General features: G+C 32.5%; 1 protein-coding gene across 2 annotated transcripts; it reads left to right on the forward strand.

Annotated features, from left to right (window-relative positions):
* The first annotated feature begins 9813 nt into the window (after positions 1–9813).
* On the forward strand, positions 9814–12461 carry LOC114420316. Of its 2 annotated transcripts, XM_028386245.1 has the most exons (3): positions 9814–11479; positions 11589–11759; positions 11850–12461. In XM_028386245.1, the coding sequence occupies exons 1-3, from the start codon at positions 11375–11377 to the stop codon at positions 11952–11954; spliced, it is 381 nt and encodes a 126-aa protein (XP_028242046.1). In that variant the 5' UTR covers positions 9814–11374; the 3' UTR covers positions 11955–12461. The 2 variants fall into 2 exon arrangements, with proteins under 2 accessions (XP_028242046.1, XP_028242045.1); XM_028386244.1 differs by having other exon boundaries at positions 11589–12461.
* The last annotated feature ends 584 nt before the right edge of the window (positions 12462–13045 follow it).

Here is a 13045-nt window from a genome sequence, read left to right on the forward strand (position 1 = left end):
AATAATAATGTTGATTAAATGTTCAATTCCTACGGATTGATGATTATTGGCATATACACATACTAATTAAAGCCGTCTAAACATATGGGTTTCTCAGCAATTGTCGAATCGTCTGGTTGTCCCTCCCTTGGCTTTGTTGAATCTCTATATGGAAACCATAGAGAGTCACCAAACCATATAAGACTAAATTTATAGAACTTAACACAGCCAGTGACCAATAATATTTGTCTAGACGACTCTTATTTATTGTGTCTTGAAACCAACTTGGATTTCCTCCAATTGCACTAACCTTGCCTATAGCATAAACTGTGACCACACTCCCCATGATTCCTGCCCTAGATACACCAAGTGTGATATCCACAAAGTAATCTCTCAGTGACTCAGGAGCTTGATCAGTGTAGAAACGGGAAGAACAGAAACTAGATATTGCACTAAGGGCACTGAGGAGAACATATTGTGGAATCAGCCAAAACATGGTCATAGGGATTGTGCCTTTGTCTTTAGGGTTTTTCTCCATTACCCCATGCTTTCTAACAACATCCAATCTCCTCCTCTCAACTGAAGCAGCAGTTATGCAACACAGTATGGAGCATACTATAGCCCCTGCCATTCCGATTGGGGCGAGGTATTTTCTTCGGTTTTCGCGTACCTTGTCTCTAACTATGCCCCAGATGAAGGAGATCAAGGTCTCGGCTAATTTGTGAAATACAACAAGTGTGAAAAGAGGGAGCTGCAATTTTCCTAGATATGGGTTCATTTCGTTTCCTTGCTTCATAAAGTAAGTGCCTCCCATGGAAGTAACAAACCCAACATTGCAAAGTTGATCCACAATGGTATCATGAGAAAAAAGATCTTAGTTTCCTGTACTTCTGTTACACTGCAGAGTTTCCACCTGTTAAGTTTTTGTTCTTCTAGGGTTGAGTTGGAAACTATGATGGCTGCCCTGTCCAGGCACCTGCATTCATACATATGATGAGAAATAGTCACACGGTTAAAGTGTTACATGGAGAAATTAATATATATATATATATATATATATATATATATATATATATATACTTTTCTTAACTTTTTCAAATGTGTACATATATATGTGGCATGGATTGGAATTGAACGTATTTTTTTTACTGATCTGATTTGAAAATTTGGCTTTGAATTCAACTAATTGAGACTTAATAATATATAATAAGAGTAAGTAATTTTTTTAATAAACAATCAATTTCATCCTAAAAAATGTGATGTGCTATTGATTTAGTCATGAAAATAATAAAAAGATAAAAAGGTCCTCAAATTTCTCTATACTTTAACTTAATCCCTAAGCTTAACCATTTATTGTCACTTAAATCATGTAACTTTTTAAATTTTGGACTTAAATGAGTGACAAAATATATTTTTAATGATGTTTTTATCATTTTACTATTTTCAAGAATTAAATTGATAACACCTTATACTTTTAAAGATGAAATTGATTATTTATCTAATTTTTTTATCACTATAAAATTGGTATGGAGTATTCCACCAATGTTGCTTATGATGAATTTTTATTAAAAAATTTAGTTGAAAATCTTTAATCAGATTTCTCTTTTTAATTATATTTTTTGATCCAAAAACTTAAATCAAATACTTTACATAAAAAAAAAACTAACTAAACTAGTTTCACTCAAATCAACAATATAGTAGAGGAGTAACCAAATTTGATTTATTGAGAAAATTTATCAAAATAAATAAATGCATAATTAAATCAGAAAATTGAAATTAAAATATAAAACTACAATGATCAAGTATATTTTATAATATAAATTTTAAAAATAAATAAGATCTCTAATTCCTAAAATTCAAATTTGTCAAAATTAACTTTAAACTGGTATGATTAGTAGGTCAAGACAGGTGATAAACCTCATCAACGAGAGGAAACCAAATGATCCATATACTTATATATACAGATTCACTATTTATGTATCTAAAAAAGGAAGAAAAAATGAAAAGATGCACAAATGAAAGCTACCTGAGGCAATTAGTATGACGAGGCATAGTAGGATCAACATTTTCATCGTAAAGCTCATTTGCATTCCTTAGGAGGGCATAGGACTTTTTGGAACAAGATGCTATCAAGACTCTAAAGAACGTCGTGAGAGGGCTTCCTCCTGGAGTCCCCTTTCTATAAGAACCAATCCCAGTCAAGTAAAGAAGCGTAGCTACCGTGACAAAGAGCGTGGCAACGCCGAAACGAGTTGGCCATGACTTCACGAATTGAATTGCAAAGCCACCAACATGGGAGAGGAAATAAGTGGCCACGACACCCACAAATTTATAATTCGCTATTATTAGTCTGTAATTACAAAGTATTACAGATATAATCTTTAGTTCCTAATAGATGTTATCCCACAGCTCTTCATATGTGATTTGTCTATTAATTCGTGACTCCAATGGCCTTCGGTATGAAGCTGCATGTCCAGCATATCCAACGGCTAGGAAGGGTAGGGCAATATAATATAGGCTCTTTTCGGTGTTGCTTACCTCCTTAGAAAGTATTGGCAGTGAGGAAAGTGAAAATAAGATCATTCCCTATAATATGGCATGTTCATTACATGTTAAAAGTATTCATGCAATTAACTGCTATTGGAAAGAACTAAAGTCGAAGAACAAATTACTTAATATATATGGGGTGGCAAGGAGTAATAGTTAAACTCCTTAATTAGGATTCTTTTAGATAAGTTTATCTTGAAGTAGTTTTAATTTTTTTTTACAAACTAAAATTAACTAATGTATAAATTAAAAATTAATTTATATATAAACTAATTTTAGTTTTAGTTTCTAGAGAAGTTTATATTATTTTCTTCTTGCTTTATTCTTTTTTTAAAATTCTGATTTTTTTAAAGAAAACCCTTAAAATGCGGTGTGGAAACACTTTTGATTTATTTTATGTAGATATTGTGCTATTTTTTTCTCATTTTCTTATTTCTGTTGTATATACATTTTTTCCTTGTTTGAGGAGATAATTAAAAATAAAGAAATAGAATAATTAAAATAAAATAAGATAACACTATTGAAAAAAAATCATTTAATGACAATTCAAAATGGTTTTCAACGATGGTTAAAAATCATTTCTATAGTCAATATCATTAAAAGTCGATACTATTGATGACGGTTCAAACAAAAATCATCGTAAAAAACTTAATCTTTCTAAGACGATTTTTAAATAAGAGTCGTATTAGAAAGTATGCATGATAAATTCAGTAGATTTTGATACTGAACTTCTAAATGCATTCCAACTTAAATTAATATATTAAATGGCTACGAAATTACAATAATCAAATGTTAACCAAAGCATCCCCTCAATAATTTCATCAATAGCCCTATTAATTTGGGGAAAAAAACTAAGTATGCAAAAAAGGATACCTACCTGCAGGCTACCACCACACCTCCATATCTACCTGCAAGATTGTTGTTATATTATTTTTATATTGACTATTTGTACATAAATGATAATTAAAGATACATTTATTATTTTTCTATTAATTTTATTTTAAGTTTTTGTGTCTATCTAATGTATTTAAAATTACTAATATATCCCTTAAATTTTTTTGGGATAAATTTTTGGGACAATATATATTCCTTCAAGTAATAAAGGATATACTTGTCTTATTGAGAAGAATTGAAAGAGAAGTATTTAAATAGGAATTAAATTTTCCAACAACATATAGCATAACAACAATTAGAGATATCATATGCAAAAAAATATATAGATATCAAAATTTATAACTGGAGGATTTTATATATAGCACAAATAAAGCTTTCATCACAACATCAGTTTTGTGTCGTTCAAAGAGAACTCGTTAGCCATAGCATTGGTAAGGCATCATCAAGATAAACTCACCACCACAAACAAAGATACTTGGGATGATAAACTGACAAAGCTACACTCATTAATCAACCTAGCTTTTCCATAAACGTTTCAACCAAGGTTTGGCCATTGACTATTTTTGTTGTTGCAATAATCAAATATGCCATGCCCTCCTGCAAAGTAAACCACATCAAGAATTAGGAGATAAAGACCAATCAAGAACATTTATTCCTAATGCCCAGTCAATTGGACAAAGCAGGATATAAGGAAGAAGAGACAATAAATTCTCCAGTGTAAAACATACGTGGGGTGGTCTAACAGTGAAACAGTGAACCAAATCAAATACCTCTATGATAAACGTATAGAAAACCAACTTCGATTGTTTTTGTGTTTCACATCACCACACTATTTGAAATAAGATTTGAACAATAGTACACTTGAAAATATATATTTTTATCCCTACCTTTTGTGTCCCTGAGGTTGAGGTTCTGGTTTTCAAAGTAATAAGATATTAATCCTATTTTTTTAAAATACTAACAATAACATATTCTACTTTGAATCCAAAAAAGTATTTCTAGTTTTTCTTCGTTGCTTTCTCCACAACCATATATCCCTTATGAACCCTCTTCTAATTTTTTGCTTCTCTCCCAACAACAGTTTTTTCTATCCTTCCAGTGAACTATATAGCGATGATTTGATCACCTTCAAACATTCTTTCCATAGAGATCCTGGTATGGCCCAAAGGCCCAAAATGTTAAAGTTTGATGTGGGAGGAGTTATAGTGCGCTAGCAAGATGAAAGGTCTGCCATTTTTGGTGGCATGGACGACAATCATCACTAAGGAATGAACTCCTCCTTCGGCCCAATGATAGAGACCAAAATAAAGGATATAATCTCAGGAAGTATTTTTGAATAAGAAACAAATGTAAGTACACACCCCTCCTCAAAGAGGTAATTCTCTCTGCCCAACCAAATGACCTAGACTGATTTCTTCCCTGTTAACCCCGTCCTGATGTGTGCACCCCTCCTTACATACTCTTCATGTGAATTAGCTCACCCCACTACTAACTAACTACACTAGGATACTGCCTTTTCCTACTAGAATAAACCATCGAAATGGCAGGCCTGTCATTATGTTGGACCATTATAAGTCCTCCCACATCAGACTTGGAATTATGGATCATATGAGATCCATATTTAATACTCCATCCCTTAGTTGATCTCTTTTTGAGAGCCAAAGCTTGTAACCTGAATAGAAAATGTCCAACTTTTTTTTAGAACCCATTTGTTTTTTGCAGCCACTATATTTGTCCTTCCTCTAGTTCTAATCATTCACCATTTTTAGTTAAGAACTATGATGTTCCTAGTTCCTAGACTATGTTTCAGACATTTAAGACCTTTTGCTTTAGTATCGTCAACCATAGAGAGCTCTGTCAATGATTCCTTAGTGAGTCTAGAAATTTTGGGGAAAAATTGAGGATAATTTGATTAAGAAAAATAGTGTTTAGTAGGTTATAGAATAGGAATTCATTTTGAAATCGTTTTAAGTTGTGTGTTTTTAGAAATTCACTCAACTTTGGCACACCAATGTCAAATGCCAACCATCCGGTTCTAATAGCTTTCCTTTTTAAGAACTTATCACCAAAAGCTAAAAACAAATGAGAAGTATTGAAATCTCCCCTGCAGTTAGCAGATTTTGCAAGGCATTAAACCACACCTTAGGGGATAACTGATATCATCCACAACCATAGTATAGCCAAATCTTACATAACCTTATTAACAACATAATTTTCAAATGTTTCTAGTTGTGATTAAGTGATTTAACCTTTACATGAAATGGTAAGCATTGAACTTCCTGGAATTTATAACACTTTTCTGATAGCATTTTACTAAAGATAAAGGAAAAGATGCAGAGTTTTAAAAACTGGCACGGATGTAAACATACTTGGCTATGCTGGATTGAACCCCTCATAAAGTGTCAAATGATGGGCTATTTGAGGATCCACCCTGTACACGCAATAGAGCAAGCAAAATTTAAAATATATCTACTAAAAAAGGTGAATTGAATATTAGTGATGGCATGACTTCGATTCAAACAGTTAAAGAACTTGGAAGTTGGAAACATGACATGAGAAAGCATATTTAGTAAGTGTTGACAAGTACTAACCCTCTTCATTTCCAAATGAGGTCCAGGCAATAGCTTCAAAATTTCTTCAACAAGACGCCTTAAAGATCAATGACATTCAGTAATGTATCAGTTGGTCAACTACCAAGCTTAATTCACTTCAAAAATTAGTGCGGTCACTGAACCAATCAATAGATATATTCAATAAAAAGCAAATGTATTGCATGCAATAATATACCAAAAGGGAAAATGTTAAGTTTTAAGAAAGTGTAATTGGGTATATAAATAGTTGCTTAATATCAAACAACCTTCAGTTTTATCATATCATATGGACTGTTTAGAGGTGTTTCATTGCTAGATATGTAGGGAGATTGACATGCCTTGTTACATGACTCATCTTTGTTTGTAGGTGTTTCTTTTGCATTTTATTGTGAGAATGTCTTGTCCTTTATCTTTATATTTTCCATTGCTTTCTCAATGAAAATGCTATTTCTTAAAAAAAAAAAAACAAAAAGTCAAAGTTTATTCAATTTTTGAACATGGTAAGGAGCTGAGCAGGAATGGTATTGCATGAAGTAAACATTGGAATTTATCCTCAAATGTAAAACATGCACAGTAATATGTACAAACAATGATATATCATCTTTAGAGACTTGCCTATTAAGTTACCAAATTTAAACATACTAATACAAAGCCCATAAAATATCCTGTTTTCCGTAGCATGTATTGAAATGTGATTGTTGACATAATTGTACCAAAAAACTAATGCCTTACAATAGAGCAAGGTTTTTAACATTTTTAACTAGACTTTACGGTCTGCACAGACCCATTTCTAACAGAAAAGCATTTAACAAAAGACAACTTGGGGCAATGAGATGCATGAGATGAAATAATTGTCACTATTAGAGATTTAGATTTACCATCCATATCAGAAATGTTTTGCTGGACTAGTCGAATGCTGAATGGTGCATATCCAGAGAAGACATAAGCAATATCATTGGGGTTGTCCTATTAGGAAACCATTAGTTAGAAGGGAAACAGGACTACAATAAATAAATAGATGTATAACAATTGCTTGATGTTTAACAATAATGACAACTTATTTAAGAGCCATGACAATTGTAACAATTTCATGCATACATCTGCTTTGAACCAAGCACTACATACATGAAGACAAAAAAAAAATACAAGTGTTAGAACCATAATTAATTGCCACTGCAAAATGAATTAATTTTGAACAACACAATTGTGGTTGTATCCCCATAAAGAACAGAGGAACAACAGAAGAGCTAGCATGGTATGAAGCACTACCTTCTTGTTCTTTATAAGTAAAACAAAGCTAGGATTGCAGTATCCCAAAGGCAAAGTCCAAATCATGTCTTTGAAGGTAGATTACCAAATAGCATCTCAGTTTTTATTACATGTACAATGCCAGCGCACATAGTTTAATAAAAACTTGGTTTTTAAGTTTTGACAATGAAAGTTGCTATTTTCATTTATTCTCATTATGAAGATTTGAATTCTTTTATTTCTCATTTGCATTATGCTGCTAAGAGTCTTGTATAACTCTCTAGGTAGTATGTATTTTGCACAGAATAATTTGTGTAGTCTTAAAAATGTAAATTTAACAATAATAATTAAAACAAATTTGTGAGTTCTGATAGCTTTTATTTATATCAATGTTTATTTATTTTGGTTCATGAAGTGGTTTATTCATTGTCATGATCTAGGTATTGTTGTTTTTATGCATGCTTATTTTTTGTAAACTGAAAAAGGAAATAATACTTAGATATATTTTCTAAGACGGCTCTCGAAAAACTGTCTTATAAAATATATATTCTAAGATGATTTTCAAATAAAAATCATCTTTAATTCCATTCGTTTTTAACATTTAAAAAAATATTTTAAGACGGTTTTACAAAAACCAACGTAGAAATCTACAGTCTAAGACTATTTAAAAATTATCGTGAAAAGTGTTTATTTTGTACGATGACGAATTTAAAGATGATTCAAAATCGGCATGTAAAAGATCCAAATACCATCTTTAAAAGGTGATTTTGTACTGGTGATAGATTGATCTCAAAATCAAAACATAAGATAAAGTTTTATCATGCTTGCATGCAAGATAATTTCTCATTTATTGACAATTTAAAAAATACTCATTATGCTATCAGTGTATATATTAATTTTACTTTAATTTTAACAATTGCAACTTTATTTATAAACCTTTTGAATAACATTTCATATATTTTAAGATTTTCCACCTCCTATAAAAAAGCACGTCTTAAACCCATAAGGGACAACATAATTGGAGTTTTCTATGGCATTGTAGTTGAGATTACACGGGATTCATTGGAATGACTGTAAAGTTGCAACCTCAACTGCAGAACCAGAGAAATTAATAACGACTCCATTCAATTCATAAAATATATATAATTTGTGATTTTGATACGTACTATGCAATTTAGAATAGCTGAAAGATCAGCATTGTTCGTAGCTGCATGTAGACAAGAAAATGGCATAATCTTTAATTCAGGCTTTTGCCTTAAATTATAAGTATAAAAAAATATTTAATCAAACTAATTAATTACCGAGCATTCTGAAGAAGGATTCCATGTTGACGCGTGTCCCTGCAATTCAATGTTTAAAATATATAAAGAAAGTAAGATCGATACAAATATAAATGGTAATCTAATATATCTATATGAAAGGAGTAGTCTAGGAAAATGTCTTTTTTACCCTTGCTTAATTTGTTGACACGTCATTCATTTATTGGTTTTATTGTCTTTGTGCTGCTCCATTTTTCCCTACGAACACCACTGTTTGGCAAATCCAGGTGTCGTTGCCTCCAATCCCCTCCGGTCATTTCAGTCTACACGTTCTAGTGGTGGACAATGGCAGTGACAGAGAGAAAACCAATGGCATGGCAGGTGCACTACCTCTGCTCCCCACTGAATTGTCCTTTCGATGATGCAAAGCACGAGCAAAAAAAAAGTGTTGCCTCTCTTTCTCTGAGGTCAGAAGAAAACCCCATTGCTTCTTGAGTTTTGGATGTCTATAATACCTATTTTAAACAGCTAAGAAGAATGCAGTAGCCACAACTTTTATTTGTTAGCGACCTCAGATTTGGCCTATAACATGGTATTCTTTTCCCATTCAACGTTCTTCTCTTGATTACTTTGTGGGTTTTGTTGTCCATTTTAAATTTTAAGATTTCCTTCTCTACAAGGCAAACAACTAAGAAGAATCCAGCAGCCACAACTTTTGTTTGTTCAGGGCGTCAGTTTTGGGCCATAATACCGTTTTGTTTGCAAGGCAATGTTCATATCTTGATTATTTTTGTTGGTTTTGTTGTTCGTTTCCAATTTTTTACATGTTTGCTCAACCACCATTGCTTATGTTGTGATTTGGTGATGCTAATCTTTGCTTGTTGTGTTGGTGATGCTAATAATTTTTGTTTAGGAAAACATATACTGTCATTGCTTATGTTGTGATTTGATCATGTTAGATTTTGTTTGCTGTGTCGGTGGTGATGAACAAAGCTAATAATTTTTGTTTTGGAAAACGTTCGTTGTCATGCAGTTACATTGTTGGTCAAATGGGTTCTAGATTATTTGTTTGCAGACGTTTGGAAAAGCACCATTATTCTAAATCTTTTGCTCTTGAAGTTGCATATTTTTCCCTGCATTTTTTAGCAGGGCAATGGCTCGCATCCCAGACAAGATACAGGACATAAATGGATCCAAAGAAACCCTGAAACTTGTTGTGAGGATAACTGATCTTTGGTTTGTGGGAACGCCTGACAAGTCTGAACAAGCAGAGATGATTATAGTAGATTGCAATGTATCATTACTATTTTTTTTTTCCTTTGGGTGATTTTTGCCTTTTTAAAATTCTTTTCCTAACTAACCATTTGTCACATTCTTTGCCATAACCAGGGAGACCAAATTCATGCGGTTTGTAAGCGAGACCAAATCAAGTCTTGGAAGTCGATCTTGAAAGAGAATTGTACTTATATGATGCACAATTTTAAAGTTGTCAAGAATGATGGTTAATACAAAGTTTGTTTACACCCGTATAAATTAGTGTTTACTGGAGTAACTGTTCTTAGACAAATTTATTTGGGTGACGTGCCTTTAAGAATGCATAATTTCGTTCAATTTAACGATATCATTTCTGGTGACTTTCAGCATGGCCTGTTGGTAGGTTAGTGTAGATCCCATCTTGCCTCTCATTTTAACAAACCTTATTACAAACATTGCAACCATCTTTTTATAACATGTTTCCATATTTTATTCTTCATTAGACATTATTGGTGTCGTTGATGAGGTCGTCTACCAACAAGTTTCATCGAAGAGTATGAGGGTTGCTTTTAAATTGAAGAATTTGAGGTTGTGTCATTCATTTTTTTCCTTCACTTTAAATTGTTGTTGTGTGTATGTTTACAAACTATATAGTATATCATTGACCAACATTTTTTAATCATCTTTGTAATGTTAAATCCATCTTTGATTATATAGTGATGTTTAAAGTTTCATTTGTTTATCATAGTGGCTAATTGCTATCGTGCACTCTCTAGGAAGATTATTGCTTGCAGTTCTTGGAGTACTTAAATGAGTGTGAAAGTCAGGGACCAATAATTATTCTGTTGACCCACGCTAGAATTAAAGAAGCCCAGGGTAGTGAGTCATGTGCAATTTGTCCATTATTCTGCTGCTTAAATGCCATATTATGTTCCTCTTCTACCATTTGTAGGACCCTACCCACCAACCATAAGTAACTCTTTAAAAGCTTCAAAATTACATATAAATTAACCAATCCCTCAAATCCAAGAATTCAAACAAAGGTATTGTGGTTTAAGGTTCCCTTGGTTTGATTATCTTTGTCATAGTCTTTCATCTGAATTCTTTATGTCTAGGCTTACCGAATTAGGCATTGAGGCCCACTCAGTTATGACACCTCACAGTCAAACAAGTTCACAACTTTCAGGTTCTAGCCAATTGTCAGCAAAGGATGCATTTTTTTTTATAAAGTTGAGGCAAAGATCCTTTCTGAGATTAACAACATGTTAGAGGTACTGGGCTTATTTATCCTTTCTATAATTCATCACACCAGCCACTTACTCATCAGTCTAATTACCATGTTGTTTTGGGCAGGAAATTGTTTGTGTAATAGTTGAGACCATTACCAAAATTGTCATGGAAAATCATTCATTGTGTTATGCAGCTTGCATCCATTGTTACAAGAAAACTGATGTAGACACTGCTCCCTTCACATGTGCATGTGGCAAATATAATCAGCAAGTTGTGCTTAGGTCATTAATAGCCTATTTTTGCTTTACATTTCCTTAATTTGCATTTCAACTTAAGACTATTATTTATGTTTCCAGGTATAGACTTGAGGTCATGGTTAACCACAAGGAGGAATGCACGAAATTCTTGCTTTGGGACCATGAATGCACTAAGCTAATTGGTCAATCAGCTGACGAAGTTAATAGGTTAAAGATAGCAGTAAGTTCCTACATAATTAAACCTTCAGTCTAAATGTTATTTTGCCTGGATTTTTTGCCCTGTGGTCTATGAATTCAACAATTAACCTATCTTACATGTTGTATGCAAGGATGGTGATGTTGATTTGAATGTTTCACCCGAAGTGCTTGATAAGCTCTTGGGATATTCACTTGTGTTTAAAGTTAAGGTTCAGCCAAAGTTCAAGAATTTTGTTGTTCTAAAATACTCATCTGACTTAGATTTGATTAAGACCATAGTAGACTTACTACCTGATGCTGAGGTACTATTTTGTGACCCATATTTCAGCACTCATTGGGATACCCATATATTGTACCTATGCTTATTATCTGTTCCCATATATATGATTCAGGCATCTTACAAGACCGATATTCCACTCCCTGATTACAATGATCCTCCCAACTATGAGACTATGAGTGCAAAATTTGATGTTCCAATTTTTACCTCATATTTGTAGACATTGTGACATTTTCCACATGCACCAATGGCAACTTTGAATGCAATTGATTAATTGATCCATCTTTTATCCTCCCTATCTGCAACAGCAGATCATGATCTGCTTCTCAGATCCCCCATTACACCAACGAAGCGACCAACACCTCAGGGATGTGACGATGAAGCACTAAGTTCCCAGATTTCACCTATTCAATATTCATCTAACAAATTAGGAAAACATACTAAAATTGAATGAAGGTGGTTACTTGCAAGATGTCCATACACTCTCTAAGGAGCCTCTTTTTTGTGTTGTATACCTGTCTATCGTTCATAAAACCTTATCATGTAAATACTTTTTTGTGTACTATACCTGCCTATCGTTCATGAAACCTTATCATATTTTTCCTTTGTGAATGTGGGATATATGGATTACTTCTTATTCTACATGTAAATTACTATGTGACTGTTATGCAATTTAAATTGTATTTTGGATGCCTTATCAAGTAAATTCCAGGAGTTCATCACCAAATTGTGTTGGATTTGATGACCATAACTATACATTAATTTATCATTTGGGTTGTTGTCATGTTCAAGACCGTGTTAACTTTGGTCAGATTTAATAGATTTCTTACCTCATAATTTTTTTAAAAAATACACACAAGGAAAAAAATATCCTTATGTGTTTTTTTTTTGTTTTTTTCATGCAATCATACGCAATAAAAAAAATTTCGTTTGTAAAAGAATGGGGCAAATTAATTGGACAATGTTATGTTTTAAAAAAAACTAAAATTTTACTTCATTAATTTTATGTTGCCTATTTTTGTTAATACACCTATTCAAAATGACAATTTGTATATTTAAAAAAACTTCAAAAATCTAAAAATAGAATATGATAAACAAATTTATGGCTACCTACTCCTGCCATGCGCAATACCTACCATATCAGATTTTCTTTCAATGTCAACATCAAGAACACAAAATGTATAGTGCATTAAATACTTGTCCATTCTCTACTGTAGCAACCTTTACCTATGCAATAGCTTATTTCATTTGCCCTTTCCCTTATCTTCCTTCCTTTTGTTCCATACTTTTACAATCTTCATCTCATTTCAT

Source organism: Glycine soja, chromosome 7 (assembly GCF_004193775.1).
Source record: "Glycine soja cultivar W05 chromosome 7, ASM419377v2, whole genome shotgun sequence".
Classification (NCBI taxonomy): domain Eukaryota; kingdom Viridiplantae; phylum Streptophyta; class Magnoliopsida; order Fabales; family Fabaceae; genus Glycine; species Glycine soja.

Coding starts and splice junctions, on each gene's coding strand:
- LOC114420316 (XM_028386244.1), top strand. CDS start 11,375: ATGGTTAACCACAAGGAGGAATGCACGAAATTCTTGCTTTGGGACCAT. Junction 11,480..11,588: donor TTAATAGGTTAAAGATAGCA/GTAAGTTCCTAC, acceptor GTTGTATGCAAG/GATGGTGATGTTGATTTGAA.